At 40.7% G+C, this 20,571-nt stretch overlaps 1 protein-coding gene across 2 annotated transcripts in view; it reads left to right on the top strand.

Moving 5' to 3' along the window:
- LOC122640832 (membralin-like protein At1g60995) overlaps window positions 1-20,571 on the top strand; it is a 60,872-nt gene that overhangs the window by 26,732 nt on the left and 13,569 nt on the right. The window contains exons 4-8 of one of the 2 annotated variants that reach the window (XM_043834079.1): window positions 2,243-2,330; window positions 3,124-3,185; window positions 3,385-3,479; window positions 7,476-7,555; window positions 9,064-9,147. In XM_043834079.1, coding sequence (XP_043690014.1) covers window positions 2,243-2,330; window positions 3,124-3,185; window positions 3,385-3,479; window positions 7,476-7,555; window positions 9,064-9,147 — 409 coding nt within the window. The remainder of the gene's footprint in view (window positions 1-2,242; window positions 2,331-3,123; window positions 3,186-3,384; window positions 3,480-7,475; window positions 7,556-9,063; window positions 9,148-20,571) is intronic. The other variant, XM_043834080.1, reaches the window with a different exon arrangement.

Here is a 20,571-nt window from a genome sequence, read left to right as displayed (position 1 = left end):
TTGTTTAGAGAGGGAAGCCCTGACGGTGTTGAAGGAGGGCCGAGAGTCGAGAAAATGACCAAGCAGGCACGGTTGCCGCTTGGAAATTTCAGGGGAGAGAATATCGTTGGGGCAGAGGGCAAAGGCATTGCCATCCTCAGAAGATGGTTCGACGTAGTGGAGGGCTAGACCAGAGCTGTGGGGAGAGAGGGTGGGGGAGTGAGTAGGGAAGCCCAGGATTTCGAGCCGGTAGGGATGGTAGAAGTGGTGACAACAGGGGGAGTGGTGCTGGCAGTGATATGGGTGGTGGAAGTGGTGACAATAGGGGGGTGGTGCTGGCAGTGATATGGGTGGAGGAGCAGGCGGTGGGGATGGTGGAGGAGCAGATGGTAGGGATGGTGGGAGGAAAGGTGGTGGGGGGGGAGGGAGGAAGGTGACGGGAGGCTCATCTCTGTTGTGGAGCCTTTCTCCTTAGGTCATCCTATATATACATATATAGGCAAAAAGGACTCCGTCCGGGAGCATGGCTCATGCCGCCAGACACAGGATGGGACAAAATGACTGTCTCGCCCCCATGAAAGGCAGAAATCCCACTCCTGTTGATGCTTCCACGTGTGCTCCCGCACTGGCGCAGGGGTCAGGCTCCTGGACTAAAAACTCTTCCCCATATATATAACTCATCCACCAAGTAAAGATGGATGCTAATCATTGTGCTAGGCCTTTCACAGTGAAAATGACAGGGGAGGGTGTAGTTTCTGCCTCATTGAATTTTATTTTTCCATTAGCGCAAACTCGTATATGTTCTGCAGTACCACTTGTAAATACTCCACCGGTATGAAAAGTTCTTAATGTTAGTTGTGTCCTGGATTGACCCACAATAAAGGATATCCCTATTTATGGTAATCATTCCAAAACTAATATCTTTATTTGGTTCGTTTTCTGCTGGTGATCTCAATACAAAGCCGAGTTATACTTCCTCACCCAAGTGATCTTTCAAGATTGTTAGAAAATAGAATGTAATGTATTAAGTATGGCCTTCTATTATGAGTGATGTTTCAAATATGGTCAATGAGATTGCAAACATGGTCTAAAATTGTTCCCGAAAGCCCTGCAAAAATCAGACAATTTTCTTAAGTAAGAAAAGGTCAAATGGGCATTTATTGCTTTTGTGCCTCTACTTTTGGGTTGTCTGCACATTATTGGTGGACTTTGTTTGGGCAGGTGTGAATCTATCCTCCGAACATCTCTCTTTTGCTGCAAAGCTGGAAATGCAGGGGTCTAAATGCACCTGGTAAACTCCTTTGGAGTATTACTCCAGCTGCAGCTTGTTGGACTTCTTTCGAATGGGAGACAGAGAAAAGTTTTTGATCACTCATTTTCTGATCATGGTCTAGTGGTTTGCAATATTATGAAGTGTCTTTTTTTCTGGGCTTCTTCTGTACCTAAGTTTAAGCATCTTATGTCCTCGCTTCTTTCGTTGCTGATTGGACTTCATTGAGGGGCAAGGGCTTCCTTGAATTGTAGTCTCTCTCCCTGTAGACATTTTGCTCTTAGCATTTTAATTTTTTTTCTTCCTGATCTCATTGTATACCAATACTGGATGCCTTTCCCACCATATCTTTTGCTTCATTTATAATTAATATATTCCCATGATCGTTTTTCCTCTATAAAAAAAAGAAGGGAAGATGACAGTTGAGTTGTATAAGAGACTATTTAGTTCTTATAAGGTATAGTTTTTTCGAGTTGTATAAGAGACTATTTAGTTCTTATAAGGTATAGTTTTTTCCTTTGAGTTCCGTTTGCCAATAGGCCTGGGCATTTTTGACGAGTGGAATCCTCTTAACATATGAAATGCCTGGCATAAGGCTTAGTGGCTTACAAAAGAGCTACCAACAAAGTTCAATTTGTCTATGTTTTTTTTCATTCCAATGATGCATGTTGTTCAACAAACTTGGGTAGTGAACAGCTTTCCAAAAATAATGTTGAATTTATTTGATGCTTGAAGTAACCATCTATGTGAGGATCGTTTTCCATTTAATTATTTAAAAAGCAAATTGTCATGATGCGGTACCATTGGACATGCAATATTCTAAATTTGTCTTCTTTTCTGTGTGATTTTACAAAGTTGTTTTTACTTTGTGCGTTTCAAATTTCTTACCCTGCTGATTATTGAATATATCTTGTTCATATGTGGTTTAAACAGAACCTGAATTGGTGTAGATTTTTCTTGTATCTTATTTATTGACTAGAACTGAAAATTTAGGTACAGAATACTGCAGGTGTGGATCTATATTTTAATATTCCCAAATGGTCACAACTTCTGCACCTGGAAAGGCTTAACTCATTTGCAGGTAAGGCTACCTTTTAATACTGTTTTCCTCAATCAAGTTCCCACTTCCCAGTTGGTATGTTTTAGTTAGTCATCTGGATTTTGACATCTCTATGGCTTCTTTGGTTGCTCAAATTTTTTTTACTTACATGTTATTGTTAAAAAAAAAAAAAGGTGGGAGGAGTTTCAAAGAAATGTGCTAATCCAGAAAGCTTTCACTAGAGATGATGATTATACCATCTGCTTGGCCCTTTTCTAATTGGTTTCTTACTGGGATCCATGTCTTTTGAGTCATTTTAGAAGATTGGACCCCACAATGTGGGTTGTGCTTATGAGTTATGATACAACCCAAAATCAATATGGTCAGATTATGGGTTTCTGACTCCCTGAGCTTGAGTTAAATTTGTTATTGCTGTCCAAATAAAAGTGGAAAGCGAAACAGTTGCAATCACATGGCCATACTGATTTTTTTCCCCATCCATAATCTTTTCAGGACTCATGATCCTTTATACTTGATACATGAGGCTTTGGGGGCTTCAGAGTCCTGACTGTTCAGCAGGACAGGTCCTGTAGCCCTTGGTCCAGGACATGGGGCCACCTGTACATTCAATAATTTAGCTAGTAATATTTTACTTGCCTTTTTAATCTGTTTGATTGCTTCAGCGTCCATTGATTCAGCAAATGGCATGTTCTTTTAAAAATTGAAGAACTAAGCAAGGAAACTTATTTGTTAGATGCAGCCTTTTTTTTTTTTTTTTTTTTTGTTTCTTACTCCTGCTTTTGTTCCTTTGGCTAACTTCCACCATCAATTGCAGTGGAATGGCTTGAAAAGAGAAGCAAGGCATTTGAACCAACCTATATATACACTGTTGAAAAGGTCATTCTGAATTCTTCAATGCATTACATCTTTCCATCTCTTTATGTACATTATGTATATTATGTATTCACCATCTCCAACAAGTCTCTCCCCCATTACCAACAAAGCTCCACAATAACCTTTAGTTGATATTTTTCCTTTGATATCAAGACTTGTTTCAGTCTTTAACTTTATACTAAAGCTCATATTTATTGTGCAGGGTTACTTTTTGCTTCCTGAAGGAGCTAAATCTAGGCACAACATACGTACTGTTAACATCAGCATATCTGCCACACATTCCTGCTTTGGGAACAGGTGATATTCAGTTCATTTCTTTTGGCTAACCTAATCTAGATGATTAGTTGTTGATTTTGGAATCATTCGTCTTGTTTTTCATATTGCTGTCAGTTATAAATAATAAGGGAAGGGTTTTCTGAGCCTACAGCATTTATTACATCCTCTTTTTTTTTTTTTGCTAAGGATCAGCAAGTATATATTAAAAGGAAAAAAAGAATATAAGAATTTAATGTCGAGGCATACCCAGACAGGTACAGAAGCACCACGCTAAGGCCAAAAGCCTACAGCCAAAAAAAAACACAGAAGCAAGCTAAGGCCAACAGCCGATAGCCAAAAGAGAACAAAAAAACCAGCTAGTCGAATCTGAATCTAGGGCTTCCCTTAGCATCATCAGACAACAGGCTCCAGGCAGAGGAAGGGAAGTCTGAGACCCAAGGAGAGGACACACCACTGTTCGCCGCTAACTTAGCAAGGAAATCTGCTACAGGGTTTGCTTCACGGAAGCAATGGGAGATCTTCCAAGAGATTGAAATAAGAAATGGTTGCAAGTCAATCCATTGCTGCCTGACGAACCAGGGGATTGAACCCGCACGGAGAGAAGTCACAACAGACATGGAATCGCATTCCACCCATAACCGAGTCACACCCATTTCCTTAGCTCTCAACAAACCATGAAATAGGGCCATGAACTCCGCCACATAATTGGATTTAGTGCCAAGAAAGCATGGTACAAAATTTCACGATATATCGGCGATATATCGCGAAATTTCGGTAATTTCACTTGGGCCGAGACGAGATGTGAAGGCGAAACCAAAAAGGACAAAATTTCGATGATATTTCGTAATATTTCGGCACATTTCGGAGATATACCGAAATATCGCCGAAATGTTACAAAACACCTCACGTGACTCATTAAAGAGGCCTTATAAATACCATATTTCGCCAGCTAACGGTCGAAATATCAACCGAGAGCTGGGCAGAGGCTGTTTTTGGGGTTTTTTCTTTGTTTTCTACTCTTCCAACTTGGATTCTAAGCAACTTCGAACTTGTTCTTCATCTTCTTCGACGGATCATCGCCAAAAACACGTCGGAAACACCTCCTAGCAATGATTTATGAATTATGTCTTATGAGTTTTAATTAGTTTGTTTAAATTTCTTTTATGGCTTTGACTGCCTAATCAATGTGTATTTAACTATTTATACATTAGGGCCGGCGACCGTATACTGTCAATCAAGGGTGCAAGCCCAAAACACCACTTTGAGTTCATTTTTTTGCAATTGTATGGTTTAAATGTGTTTATTTAGCTTAAATAAGGGTATCCATGAAGTATCAGGCCTAGATATGGCCGAATACCCACCGAGATGGACCCCTGAAATATTGCATTTTTTTGCAATATTTCGGTGAAATTTGGCAAAATTTCGGATATTTCGGGTATCTCGGTAGGCCCGAGATACCGATATATCGCGAGATATAGTATTATGCAAGAAAGAAGCTATAAGCCGAAACCAAGGCTGCCATCCTCTCACAATGTAGTTCTATATTCATTTTCTAAGAGAGAAAAATAATAAATAATTCATATGTGAGAGTGCATAGGAAACTGCTTAGGCTCAGAGACACTTTTCCTTGGTGCTCTTGCTGTCAGTATCTAAACTTTTAATTAGAAAGTGGAAGGATTATTGTTATGTGGTGCTTCAATTATGTATAAACTGGTGTAATGTGTCAACTTATCACTTTAAACTCCATGAAGATAATATACCTGTCCCTGTGGGTAGAGAAAGAGTTTACATGGTAAAATATAGTACCAAATCAGTTGTAAAAACACTGATGTGGTCGGTGCAGAGCTGATTAACTTATTGAAGTACATCATGTGATCTAGTTTTGATGATCCTCCATTGCTTGCCAGTTCTTATTGAATTTTTAGCTTATCTCATTGCTGTATTTCTTTATATTATTCATTGAGATTTTATCTGCATATGAACTATGTGAACAAACATGTCACATATGTTTGTTCATCTGTGCATGTCTATGCAATCCACAGGCACTTACATGCGTGGGTACCATGGAGTATTTTAATAATATTCTCTTCCATTTTTCCTTCTTAAATCTTAAGGCCGATATAATTTTCTAAATCCCTATCTAATCCAAGATTTAATGAAACTTGTAATGTCTTTAAGTCCATGCATTACTCCCAATGTTTAGTTTTTTTATTATTCTCTCTCTCTCTCTCTTTGAAGAATAGAAGTGCTAAAGGCAAATGAGGTCAGATCCTCGTAGAGCCAAATCCAATTCTGAATCCAAATCCAATTTCACATTAACTGACCCTAATCTGGATCCAAACTTAGCCATGCATGTGGATCTATATCTGATCCATGATCCAATTGATCAAGTCTGGCTCCTTACGCTTCACTCCTTAGACCTTTCTCTGTAACAGATGCAGCAAATTTTCCTAGATCTGGGCTGTAGTTTAAATGGCAGATTTACTTTATCATCCATTACTGGTTATATTAAAATGAGTGAGTGCCTGAATGTATCTTCGAGATGCCATGCTCTATTTTATGTGCTAGTACCAATGCTCATCTCCTGTGAAGGAAGGTCACAACACATGGCTAAAGTTGATAGAGAGCCTGTGCATAGTATCACATAAATCCAATTAAATTTAGCATTTGAAATTATTCTTTTTTCTCAGTGCAGTTTTTGTAGTCCGGCATTCTGGAGAGGCATCTCTTGACCAGTGCATTTATGCACTTTTTCTGCGAGTCACAGCTTAGTTGGTCCTGAAGCTTTGTGGATAAGTCCATGTCATCCTAGACTCGTGATAATTTTCAGCTCACTAGAAACACCCAATGCTGCTTAATTAATAGGCCAGTTTTTGTCTAGGTTTGGCATCCGGGGAATATATTTGATATGTGGTGGACCATCTGATTAATTTTGCCTTGAAATTGGGTATATGGTCAATCCACATGGTCCTCTTTTCATCCAATGGTCAGAATTTCCACTTGACCGGTAAACAAAGAAAATGGTGCTCTATCTATCCAACAAGTTCGTTCTGCCACATCAACCTTCCACTTGGCAGAATGATACTGACCATCAAGTGGATGTTTCAGTCTACCGAACCTTTGTCTTTATGAATATACATACCAGATCCGGTTAACCATTGAATTATTCTTGTGTTCCTGCTATGATTCCTTAGTTGTGGCACCCATGGTTGTCAACTTAAATGCTCTAGTCATGATCCTAAATTGTGCAATGCTCAGTATCACAAATTCTTGATTATGATTGGAATCATCTAATCAAGGGCCCCATTGTAGGACTATGGGCACTGAATCTATGATCCAAGATGATGGAAATTTAGTGTATCCTTGACCATCAATTCAGAATTTCTAAATGTTTACAACACTGCCTGTAGAATTCGATACAACCCAAAGTTTGCATTGCTTCGACAATAGTTCTAGGTTTCGGTTGATATTGACCGAAATCTCCAAGTTGTCTCGGTTTTGGGCCTGGGCGAAACGAAATGAAATTCAGGATCGAAACCCATGGTTGAAACCCAAGTTTGACCCTGGGTTTCAACCAAGGGGGGCCCAGGGTCGCAACCCAGTGTCGAAACCTCGGAACAAAGTAGGGTCCTTTTTTATTATATGATCATTTTGACTTTTTCATTTGTTTTACTAAAGTCAAATGGCTTATTCATTGGAAAAATATAATCTTTGTATTGAGCGGAGTAGGGGTGGTATGTTGCTTTATACACAACGATTACTAGTTGACTAGTTGTATCAGTAAACGTTGGAGGGTCTATTTGATAGAGGATCCGACACCCATCGATCTGGTTAACTTTCAGTTCAAAATAATTAAGGGAAGTTGTTTAGGATTCATGGCCATGTGAACTAGGTGAATGCTTGTCGGACCGTAATGCAAATTCCATCTCTTTTATGTTTGTCAACGTGTATGTGGAAGTAATTCTACAAATTTTCCAGTGATATTGACACATTTCTGGTGCATTTTCTCGTTTCCAGGTGGCAGCAACTTCTCATTAACAGCTTTGTTGGATATGACACAATACTGATGAATAGTTTACTGAATTCTCCTGGCCAAGGTAATAATTGATTCCATATCTGAATGATTTTACATGTGGCATTTTGGAATTTCTCGCATGATACATGAACAGAAATGTTGTGGATTGTTGATATATTTGGTCAGTTTGCAGAAGGGCTTCAAAAAACACCACAAAACAAGACCAAATTAGCTAATCTAACTGTAGAGAAAAAAAAAAAAAAACAATAGCACTTGGAATATTGTAGATTTTATGAAACACAAGCAACTTGGCAGAAGAAACTGTAGGGAAATCCATCCTGAAGCTTTAGAATGCGACCTGGGGTTTTAGGCTCTGAAACTCTAATATATGGATAACTTTAAAACAAGAAATCTGTTTCGGTACTCAGTTCCAGGCAGTTTTTTTCCAGTAAGGTACTCAACCAAGACGTTAAAGCAAGCGATTGTAGAAAAACCACTTTTCTTTCTATATCTGGCAAAATGAACCTTGCGTTACCTGATTAGGAAGGGGTTCCTGTGCTGTCCACTGTCACTGTGCCATGTGGACAAGTGATGTGGCTATTCTGACCATTGGATGTAGAGGACAAGGTCTGGATTAGCCTCATGTCAAATTTCAGTCTAATTCAATCAAATAGCCCCTCATGTATTGGCATGCATCCGCGTTATGTCCATGCACCCCTACTGGTACTCTGACCACTATGGTATGCTCTCCTATAATCTTGATTTTTCAAAGCTCTTTTTTGCCACTTGGCAAACTCTGTCTAGGTTGAAATTTGATATGTGAGCAGGGGACATTGGGATTTACGTGTCCACAAAATTTGGGTTCAGCTGAGCTTCCATGAGGCAAATAATTGGATGGCGCAGGAATCCCTTCCTACTTCCTAGTTATGTATGTATATACTTAGCGTAGCCCGTGGACAGAAGTAGCCTTAAACACTGAATAAAATAATAAAGATGATCAAATTGTCTACTGCTCCTTTAATAACTAATCAAATCCATCAGTTTATTGGGTTTTCAATCTTGGGCTTTAGTCTCTAATAACTGATTCAGTAAATACAAATATAAAGGATAGAGGCTTTAAAGAGAAGCTCAGAAGCATATATGTCAAAAGAAGAAAAGATACAAAGTATGGGATATGGGGATGCCCATGCTCCCCACTGATTATGTGCAAAGGAAGACCTATTTTGCAATTCCATTTTCTCTGTTAACGTTTGCTCCTTCAAGTCCTTTTTAATTGTCACAGTGTCAGTGCATGTCCTTTTCTGCAGTGCTTTCCCTTTCTAGACCCTTGGACCTGCATTGAAGCTCACCTTGCCTGCAACATTAGTTGCCTTCATTGCATTTGACTAGACCATCTCAATCTAGTTTTCTTTCTTTTATTTTCCATTTCATGTACCCCAGGTACCATAGTATGCTCTCATTTCTGGAAGTGTTTTGTAATTGTTATCATGTTATGTGTATGACTAGAGGTCATGAAAATTTTGATACTTCAAAATATATGGGAATTATTGTACTTCTGTTCCTAAACCTAATTTTCAAACTTCCATGCAGGTTATCTTTATAATTATCAAACCAAGGAGTTCTATGATCTAAGTTATGCACATGAACCAACAGGGAGTTCTACAAGATTTGGAGGTTTGTCTAGTCAATCTTTTTGTGTCTCCACTCATAATGTCATCTTTTTGGACTATCAAATGTATCTTTTTGTGCCCCATCTAAAGTTGTATTTGTGCTACTGCTAATTTGTAAGTTCTCAAATGATGTGGGTCACTTGTGGACTGGTTGGAACTTGTGTTTTGATATTTGCATCAGTGTTTTGATCTGTTACCAGCACATTTATATATCTTTTTTTTTTTTTGGGGGGGGGGGGGTGAATAAGAATATATTACCAAAACCCCAAAGGGGAAAGAGAGAAGGGGGGGGCAGAATACACAGGGAAAAGAGGGGGGGGGGAAGCTATACAAAGACTCCAGCCTTATAGGCCCTAAAGGGGCGGGCTAGGAGACTGAAAAAAAGAAACATCTAAACCCCAGGAAGTAACTATATGCCTGTTCCTGGGAGTGTCCAAAAGAGAGCCATGGCGAAGCAAGTGAAGCTTGGAACTGACATCAAAGAAGATGGCTTTCCAAATCTTGTCGAAAGATCGAGAATTGGAGGTCCATCTTCGAAGATTTCTCTCCATCCAAATATGCGAATGAAGGTCCCAAGCACAAGTTTACCAGCGGAATCACAGATAGAGTTTCCTGAAAAAGTCATATCCAACCAAAGCCACTTCCGGGCGAAGGGGAAAAATCTCCTACTGCGGGGCCAGATGAAAAGAAGGGTTTTTTTTTTTTTTCAAATAATGGAGGTGAGAGGGCAAGAGAAAAAGAGATGGTTGACGTCCTCAATACCGTCCCAACAAAGGATACAGAAAGGGGAGACATGAATGTGCCGGTGAAGGAGAAAGGCTGGGGTGGGAAGACAGTTGTTAAGGGATCTCCAAACATTGAAGTTGTGGGTGGGGGATGTGACCTTTGAACCAAACAACTTTGTGCCAAGGGACAGTGGGAGCATGAGTCCCTACAAAGTCTCAAGCGGATCTAGAACTAAAGAGACCATTGGGGGAGGGGGTCTAGATGATCTTGTCCGAGAGGGAGGTAGAGGAAGGGAGGGGGGTGCAGCCTAGACCTGGGTAAGACACGGGGGAAAGGGGGAGGAAGGGGACCACAAACCGTCAGAGATAAAAGAGGAAAGAGAGGTATGCTTGGGGATGTGCGAGGAGTAGACAGAGCGGGATCCTAAAGAATTAAAGAGGACACCTGAAGGGTGCCAGGGGTCAAGCCAGAGGGAAGTGGAGGATCCATCAGCGACCTCGTAGGAGGATTTTGCGCCAGACTCAAGAGGTATCCACGGAAAGAGGGACAGTCCAGAGGGAGTCCTTTTTGAGAAGGTAAGAGTAGACCCAATTGACCCAGATGGAGTCATGTTTGAAGGAAATTTTCCAAATTAGCTTGAGGATGCCCACAATGTTATAATTTCGGATCTTGTGAATACCTAGACCTCCTTCAGATTTGGGTAGACAGATGGAGGCCCAACTAACCGGGTGGATGAATTTGGAGCATTCTTTACCTTTCCAAAGAAAACACAGAAGAGGGATTCCATTGCTTTAATTGCGGATTTGAGGAGCCCATAGATGCCACACCAATAAATGTAGGAAGATTGGAGGACCGATCTAATCAACACAACCCTACCAGCGAAGGAGAGGAGTTTACCCTTCCATAGTTGGAGTCGTTTGTGGATGAGATCGAGCATTGGGGTGCAATGGTGACCAGTCAGCCTAAGAGGAAGGCCAAGATATTTGACTGGGAGGGAACTGAGGGAGAATCCCGTCAGGCGAAGGAGATATTCCTTATCGGAATCTAAAACGCCTGAGAGGAAGTTGTTGGACTTCAAAAGATTGATCCCAAGATTGGAAAGACTCTCAAAGAGTTGAAGGGAGGACATAATGGAAGTGATGGAAGAGGGGTCAGCCTTGGAGAAGATCATAAGGTCGTCCGCAAAGGTAAGGTTGGAGAGGTTGAGACCCTTACATTTAGGAATGGGGGAGATGAGGAGCTGGTCAGTTTTAGGCTGAATGCTCCTAGAGAGGATCTCAAGAGCAAGGGAGAAGAGAAAGGGGCAGAGGGGGCACCCTTGACAAATTCCCAGTTTGGAGGGGAAGAACCCAGCAGGGGAATCGTTAATGATGACCGAAAAGAAGGGGGAGGAGATGCAGGAGTGGATCCAACGCATAAAGACAGGGGGAAGGACATATGAGTCATGACATCGCAAATGAAATCCCATCTAATGGAATCAAAGGCTTTATGGATGTCAATTTTCATAAGGACCGCAGGGGAATGAGATTTGCGATCGAAGCCCCGGACAATTTCCGAGCAAAGGAGAATGTTATCCGCTATGCTTCTCCCAAAAATGAAGGTTGATCGGTTAGGGCGGACTGAGGAAGGAACAACCTGCTTAAGACGATTAGCAAAAATTTTGGCGATGAATTTATAGAGGATATTGCAAAGAGAGATGAGTCTGAAATCAGACAAGAACAAGGCCCCCATTTTTTGGGGATAAGACAGAGAAAGGTCTGATTGATCCGTGAGAGCTGACTGGGATTGAAGAAGAAACTGTGGATGGCTTTGATGAGATCATCTTTGATAATGTCCCAACTAGCCCGGAAGAACCCCATACTAAATCTATCTGGGCCAGGGGCCTGATTAGACTTATGAGAGAGGACCGCTTTAAGGATTTCATCCTCGGTGGGATAGACTGCAAGGAGTCGAAGAGAGATAGGGGACAAATTTATTGATTAAACCAGGGGGAGAGGGGAGGGGCAGAAGGGGGGCAGAAGGGGGAGGAAAAGGAAGAGATGGCTTCTGTATTAATGTTATGGACAGAGGAGAGAGGGGTGCCATCTTTGCTGAGAAGCATGGAGATGGCATTATATGTATCTTCACTCCACCCTTAAATGGATCTTCTTCATCAATGATGTGGTCAATATCGATCAAGTTGACATCTTTGTCCTCCCCTTTTTTCTTTTCCAATTGCAAGCACTTCATCTTCATCTTCATATTGTGGTGGATGTATACCAGTTTTGCATGACTGAGGGTGTTGTGGGGCGTAATATGTATCAAACCAAATGTGCTCCAATTCTTCACAACCACTTGATAATGTTGTTCGCGATAAGATCCTAATTGCAGTCCTCAATTTGGGAGCACTACCCCCATGGTTTAACCCTCAGTCAGCTGTATAAGGAAAGAATGAATACAGAATCCTAAGTCTATGTACCTAACATACTTACCAAGGTATTGGTGTTTGATGCAGATAAATCACCTAAAGGGCTTATTTTATTGGAAATAAGCCTTGGGTTGGGTTATGTAGGTATTGGGTCTTTGATCCCATGGGTTTTCTTTGTAATTAACCACTTGAATGGGACCAAAATATGGGTAGAAAGTAAGAAAACGGGATTTACTTCATTAGTTTAGTTAGAGTCTTGTTTTGAGTCAGTTTCTTTCAGTTTCTTTCATTATTTGGTTTATTGGTCAGTTTATGTTACCTTATCAGTTAAGGATTGGATTAGGCCTTTCCTTTTTAGTGTTTAAGTCTGTTTTCGAGTCTTCTATATAAGTTTATAAGGGATTACAACCTTGTACCCAAATTTGAGTTAATGAGATTGAGGAAAAAAAAAAAACCGTAGCTTTGTGCTTTGCTCTGTAAGAGAGTATGGTGAAATGCCACTGGTGAGAGGCCGTGGGTGTATGAGATAGACTACCCTATCTTCTTCTTCTTCCCTTCTTCAATTTCTTGTTTTTTATTTTATTGTTCTGAAATTTCCTGCAAATTTGAGAACCGATCAAAGTATTTTTTCTACTGGACCTGAAGTTTGCAATCCTCTTATGGACTGGTTATCACTTGTGACTGGTCTACATTATTTGGTATCCGAGCCATGGAGGGACGACAGATGGAGTCAACAGTTGCTGAATTCTACTTCCCAATGAAGGATGGTCATGCAAGTCTGATTCAACATCTATACCAAACTCGTGGATCATTTTTTTTTCTTTCTTTCTAGCAGGGGAGAATTGATGCAGATAAGTCAACTAAAGGGCTTATTTTATTGGAAATAAGCCTTGGTTTGGGTTATGTAGGTCATTATTTTGATTTCCTAGTCAGTTTATGTTACCCTATCAGTTAAGGATTGGGTTAGACCTTTCCTTTTTAGTGTGTAAGTCTTTTTTTTGTGTCTTCTATATAAGTTTGTAAGGGGCTTACTGCCTTGTACACGAATTTGAGTTAATGAGATTGAGAAAAAAAATACATAGCTTTGTGCTTTGCTTTGTGAGTGAGTATGGTGAGATGCCATTAATGAGAGACTCAAGTTTGAGGGAGACTACCCTATCTTCTTCTTCTTCTTCTTCTTCTTCCCTTTTTCGATTTCTTGTTTTTTATTTTATTGTTCTGAAATTTTGTACAAATCTGAGAACTGAACGAAGTATTTACTGTTGCTGGACCCGAAGTTTGCGATCCCCTTGTGGACTGGTTATCACTTGTGACTCGTCTACATTAGTGGTATCCAGTTCCATCCTATTTATCACATTGCGAAGGGCTTCCTACAATGTCAGGTCCTACACAATTCATTGGCTATATTGAAATTTTGAATTTAAAGAATAGGCTGCACAAGGTGAGGAAATAATATTAGAAGGATTGAAATGAAAACGGAAAGTCCTAAATAATTCATAACTTGTAGGTAAAATGACGTGCTAATTCTGTCTTGAACCAGAGTATTGTCCCACTTCTCCTGTATATTTTCAAAAGTTTCTTGTTGCCCTTAGAGTCCACTCCCGTATCTTGTCCTTCATCATAAGCATTTGGGCCACCATCTTTCCCATTATCTGCCCTTTATCCCCATCAACTTCTCTAAGAAGACTAAAGAATGGCCTCATTGGTACACCTTATCTCAAAACTTAAAGGATGTGACGCAATCTTGAACATATTTTCCTATCTTAAACCTTGCATAAGAACTGAACAACCACTCTGTAGAGGTAAACATCTGGAGTAAACCATCTTTCCTTGAATGAGGATTGAAGGCTTTCAAATGCAACATTTTTGTTGCAAACCTCATGGCAATGGACCTCATCAAATCTCTTTGTATACTTCCTCATCAAGGACAACATCCAATTGTGGTTCTATATGGAATTTTCAGTCTTTCTTACATCCTAAACCATATTTTGTACCTTGCTCATCTCTCCAAAATCTTTGAACATTAATTCAATGCAATGTGCTGCACATGGGGTCCAAAATAGGTGTCTGGCTTCTTGTAATTGGCCACATTATTATTGACAATATAGACAACATTCTCTTCCACAACCTCATCTATCAGCCTGTACAAGTACGTAGTATCCTTGATCTTGCTTGATGTATTAATTGACTTGAGGAAGGTTGCTTGGTCATCACAAAAGATAAGGAAGTTGATGATGGACAATCTCATGGGATCACTCATTCACTCCCATTACCCGAGATAGTCATTTCATACTGGGGCCACTTCTCCTTAAACCTCACGATATATTTGTCAATTTTCTCCCGCAATATCATCTAAGTAAGGCCCTATGATGGTCATATGCTTACAAGGGTTTCACTAAAGTTCAACACCATTGTATCCTCTTACCATGGCCTTGAAGTGAGGATTTTGGGCCTTGTTAGCTGGAATCAGTGCACCATGGAACCATCTGGATATTGATCTTCCAGTTATTTTCCTCTGCTTGATAAGCTAAAAGCTCTCTTATATTCTTTGTTGTCCTCTCTAAGGCCATATCAGCTGGGCTCTTCTTCTTACTCTTTGTTTGCTAGATCTTAAATATTGTGAATGCTTGATGACAGCCCAGCCAACTCCTTACCCTTGCTCTTCTTTGGTTGTGGATGGGATGAACCACCAGACATGTGAACCTTGAAACTATAGTCAAGGACTCGAGCAGATTTAAGTCTTCCCAACTCCCCCCCCCCCTGTTCCACGCTTTAGCCCTCTTTTCATGTTGTGATTGTTTTATCACTGGTGTCATTTCATCATCCTCATCACTGTTCTATACTTCTACTTCATCTTCTGCCATTTCTTCTCTTTCATACTCTTTGAAGTCCAGATTTTACTCCAAATTTTGTGTCAACTTTTCAGCTGCATGCTTTCACTTCTGGCTCTCTCTCTCTCTTAGTTTCCTTCAAATGCTTTCTCATGGCAGCGGTCAATTCTGAGACGACACTTTGTACGCATTTGTACATTTGGATACTCTTCTTCCATGTGTTCCTTTTGTCCCGTTAATTCATCTCCATACAATGTTCAGTACCACAGAAGTTGCATCTTGTATGTAATCTGTTACTCTTTATTTTAGTCATTATAATTTTAACCAATGTCTGGTTGTCTCACTTTTGCTTGCATCTGTCTTATTCAAATCTTCAATGGTTAGTTGAGTGCTAACAATTCTCAAGTGCAGTATGAAACCTACTAAGACCCCTACGAGTGTTCAATTTATATAGTTTTTCAACACTATAAAAATTAGACAAATTAGGAACAACTGGACATTAAAAAAATATTCAAGAACCAAAATAAAATTATTTAGTATTTACATGTAGGAAAAAGTGTTGGTGTATGGCCATGCTCGTGCACCGTGATACCTTCAGCCGTCGGATATGGGGGGGGGGGGGAGAGAGGGTGCGTGCAATGCCATTTCTGCCACGTGCTGACTGCATAAAAATCAGTTCCTTAAATGTATATATGAAAATTTTTTGAATCCATTAAATAAAAAAAAAAGTTTACATTAATATAAGGGGAAATTTCTATCACTCACTTGAACTTACACTCTATTTACTCAAAATTCCCGTGTCAGAAGTTCCACCTCTGATTTCCCCCCAAAAGTGAATTCTTACCTCTTCTTCTCGCCTGCTGTTTTGTGCCAAATTACCCCTCTAATTAACCTATTAACCAGTTCTCATCACTTGTGATTTATTTTTTATTTTATTCTTTTTATCTTGAATTTCTTCTTCTTCGGTGGAGTGCAGCGAACTATCCAGGATGGATGGTCCATTGCCCACCACCCTGGAAATCCCGACTCCATCCCTACCCCCACCCCATCCATGAAGATGACATATGCTGCTTCCAAAATATGGTGAACGGTCCGTGCAGGTTGAACCAACAAGCTCTGTCTACATTCTCAAAATTGTTGAGTATCTAATTCAATAAGGGTTCTTGAACCTGAGTAATCCAAATACAAAAAGCTCAACCTACATTCTCAAATTGTTGAGAACGTAATTCAATAAGGGTTCTTTAACCTGAGTAATCCAAATTCAACAAGCTCAGCCTACATTCTCAAAATTATTGAGAATCTGATTCAATAAGGGTTCTTGAACCTGAGTAATCCAAATATAGACCTTACGGATGGAAATAGGAAAGCATGGCGAGATTCCCACAACTGCGTTAATTATTTTAAAGAACTCCTTTGGTTCAGGAGAAGAACAAACATCAAAACGATATTCCAACGTCTGGATCCAGAAAGGGCGCCTCAATGAACACCAAAAACAGAGCAGGAATTTGTTTGTCCGTAAGGTCTATATCTGCATCAAAACAACACTCAAATGATCCTCTGAAAAGCATATGCTAGCCCTTTCGTCCAGTGAAGGACCCATGTAATTCCTCTGTTTTCCTTCTGTACCAGAAGCTCTGCAAGCTCGTGTTTGTGTTTCTGCACTTTGAGATTCTCTGCTCTCACTGCTTCTGCTTTAGGTATCTTTGAAATCATTCTCTTTCTGACTTTATCTCTCAACTTCTGGTGGTAACCGATTCTGGGTCTTTTGCTTCTCTAAGATCTGGGTCCAGGGAAAGCTTTTGGGCATTCAATTTCATTCTATTTGATGTTATTTATCTGCTTCAACTCTTCCAACCTGCAATGATGCGGCGATGTTTGCAGAAGCTTCTAGGAAAGGAAACATAGTCTGCTCTATCGCTGCATATTTTCCGGCCACCTAACTCCGTTGCTGACTTACTGGTGTTTGGTTAGAGAGGATTATCAAGATACTCCAAGCTTTTTGTTCGAATCAGTCAGGCAAACTGTCCGAGCTTTGACCGTAGTAAGCCATGTTGTCTATTTCCCTTTTTCTTTCCATCTTCAGCCACGTCTTTGTTTTCTTCCTCCCACTACGTCTCCAACTTGTTTCATCCTCATTCGTGCATATTTTTTTTTTTTGGGTGAATAAAGAAGTTCAATACTAAAAGAGAGAGAAAGATTACAGTGGGCCCCAAAGGGGAGAAATAAAAATAAGACAGCAAGCTCAAGGCTTAGCTAAGGCCGGCTGGATCAACAAAAGATACATTGGAGAGACCCCAAGAATCAACAATGAGTCTGTTCCTTGCGGTTTCTAAACAACAGGAAGGGGGAGCTATCGAGAGTTGGAGGTCCGTTTCCTGATATTGCGCTCTATCCAAATGTGGTTGAGAGTTGCACAAAAAGCCATCTTTCCGACCGAATCGCAAATAAAGGAGCCAGCATAAGTCATATCAATCCAGATCCATTCTCTAGAGAAAGGGAGAATTCTTCTGTGGGCAGGCAAGCACTTGCACAAGATTCCTTTCCAAAAGGCAGCAGCAGTAGGGCACTCAAAGAAAAGATGTTCCAAGTCTTCGGCATTGTTCCAACAAAGGCAGCAAGCAGGGGAGACTAAGATCTGCCGGCTGCGGAGAAAGGCCTGAGTTGGAAGACAGTTGGTGAAGACTCTCCAGGCGGTGAAGCAGTGACGAGGAATGTGATGCTTGAACCAAAGAAGATTACTCTAAGGAACCAATGGGCCTTTCAAACGGATGAGATTCCATGCAGCCTTGGAGGAGGAGCATGAGTTGTTTGACGACCGAGTAACACAGTCACCTCTTGCCACAAAACTTCTTGGAATGGATGAGAGCTCATTCCAAATAAGGTTGAGAGAGGGGGCAGAGGAGGAGGGGGGAGCACAGCCAGCTTGATCAATGATGTCAGCCACCAAGGAGAGTCTGTTGAATTCCGAAGCATAAATGATTCTCGGAGTGACCAAGTGGAGGAGAATTCCCAATGGGTGCCAGTGGTCCAACCACAAGTAAGAAGAGAGACCATCACCAATCGTGGAGTGAATGACTTGGAGCACCAAGTGGCGGTTAGCAAGAATTTTGCGCCAGACCCAGGAAGCATCCGACAAGGCTGAGGCAATCCAGATTGAATCCTGGCAAAGGAGACCCGAGTATATCCAGTCGACCCAAATATTTTTCTTCTTTGAGACAATCTTCCAGATAAGCTTAATGATACCAGCAGAATTCACTTCTTTGATTCTTCGAATGCCTAGTCCGCCTTCCTTTTTGGGGAGACACACGGCAGCCCAGCTAACAGGATGGAGGAATCTTGAGGATTCATTACCCTTCCAAAAAAAAGAAGCCATGAGGGATTCTAAGGACTTGATAATGGTTTGAGGGAGGCCATAAATGCCAGACCAGTAAATGTAGGACGACTCCAAAACTGATTTGATAAGAACCAATCTGCTTGCATATGAGAGAAGCTTGCCCTTCCAAAGTTGAAGCCCCTTCTGAATAAGGTCAAGCATAGGAGTGCAATGGTGAGCAGAGAGCCTTGCTGGAATCAAAGGAAGCCCCAAATATTTGACTGGCAGCAGACCCTCAAGAAAACCAGATTTCTCAAGGAAAACAATTTTGTCCATCTCTGAAACCCCAACAAAGAATAACAGGGATTTTGAGGGATTGATCCGGAGACCTAAAAGCTCATGGAAGTGCTAGAGACAAAGCATAATGGACTCAAGCGAGGCAATCGAGGCATTAGAGAAAATCATCAAGTCGTCAGCAAAAGCCCAGTGAGTATGCTTGAGAGCTTTACACTTGGGCAGTGGAGAAATGAGCATCTGATCAGTACTAAGCTGGATTTCTTTGGAGAGGACTTCCATCGCCATAGTAAACAGGTAAGGGGAAAGAGGGCAGCCTTGACGAGTACCCACAGAAGCTCCAAAGTATCCTACCGGGCTACCATTAACCAAGACTGTGAACATTGGGGAAGAGATGCAAGAGCTAATCCAGTTGACAAAAACCAAAGGAAACCCCATCTTAGTCATCACTTGAGCAATAAATTTCCACCTTAGGGAATCAAAGGCCTTGTGGATATCAATCTTCATGAGAATAGAAGGAGCATGGTTTTTCCTGTCAAATCCTCTGACAATATCATTGCAAAGAAGAATGTTGTCCGAAATATTTCTACTAGGAATGAAGGCCGATTGGTTATCACTGACCAGAGGATCCACAACACTTTTGAGTCTACTAGCAAGAATCTTGGCAATAAACTTGTAAAGAAGGTTGCAAAGAGCAATAGGCCTGTAGTCATTCATAGCATTCACACCTTCCTTTTTCGGGATGAGACAAAGGAAAGTGTGATTGATACCTTTGATCTGACTAGGGTTGAAGAAGAAGCTCTCAATGGCAGCAATAAGGTCAATTTTGATGATATCCCAAGAAGCTAAAAAGAATCCCATACTAAAGCCATCGAGGCCCGGAGCACCATTCACCTTGAAAGAGTGAATAGCTTCCACAATTTCATCTTCTTTAGGAATGGCACACAAGGAAGCATAAAATTCATGAGCAACGAACTTGTTGAGCAAGTGATCCGGGATGGGGGCATGGTCCACCTGAGGGCCAATGAAAATGCCTTGTTACTCTACCAAATCTGAACGACGAAGAAGAAGAGAATAGAGTGCAAAACTTGTACTACTGATTGGAGAGAATAGCTCTCATAAGGCACTTAAGACCCTAATAAGCAAAGATATTACAAATATATCCCTGCTGTACTTACTCTTAACAGTACTGACATTGGCTTAGGGGTGTCAACAGTTGTGCTTATTGTCTAGGATGACATTTTTTGACGTTGGTGTACTGTTAAATGCTTTTTCTTTGTTCTTAATACATTTTTCAATTGCTTTTATCGAATGTTATGGTTTCTAGTAAAATTATGTGCTAAATAGGTTATATAAAACAAAGGATACAGTAGGCCACAACCTACAGTAGCAAACCTATGGTCCCACACACACACACACACAAAGTCGAAACCCTAGTTGAATCGAATTTTGAACCTTGTTGCGTCTTGGGTAGAAGGCAAATCATTGACTACATATATTCCATGCATATGTACTGGAATGCATGGTTGTCAAGGCATCTCCCAGGTGCCTTCAGGGTGTCAAGGTGATGCCTCACCTTACTGGATGTAGGTAAGGCAACCACCTTAGCCCCCTAGGTGCCTTACGCTATTTTGGTATTTTTTTTATTTATTTATATGCAACTGTCGGTTTCTTTGATTGACTGTTAATTTACTTATGATGTGTCTATACTAGATATATGGGATTTGTTGGGGGGGGGGGGACAACTATGCTGGCATGTGTTCTCCTTCTAGAAAGCCACTTTCAGAAATAAAATGGAATTAAATTTTTTTCAAAGATATTTCAGGGAACTTGGCAGAACTTAGTAATTCTTGGGCA

Source organism: Telopea speciosissima, chromosome 9 (genome assembly GCF_018873765.1).
Source record: "Telopea speciosissima isolate NSW1024214 ecotype Mountain lineage chromosome 9, Tspe_v1, whole genome shotgun sequence".
In the NCBI taxonomy this organism is placed as follows: Eukaryota; Viridiplantae; Streptophyta; class Magnoliopsida; order Proteales; family Proteaceae; genus Telopea; species Telopea speciosissima.
The sequence above is the reverse complement of the archived record's forward strand: the minus strand, read 5'-3'. Positions and strand labels throughout refer to the sequence as shown.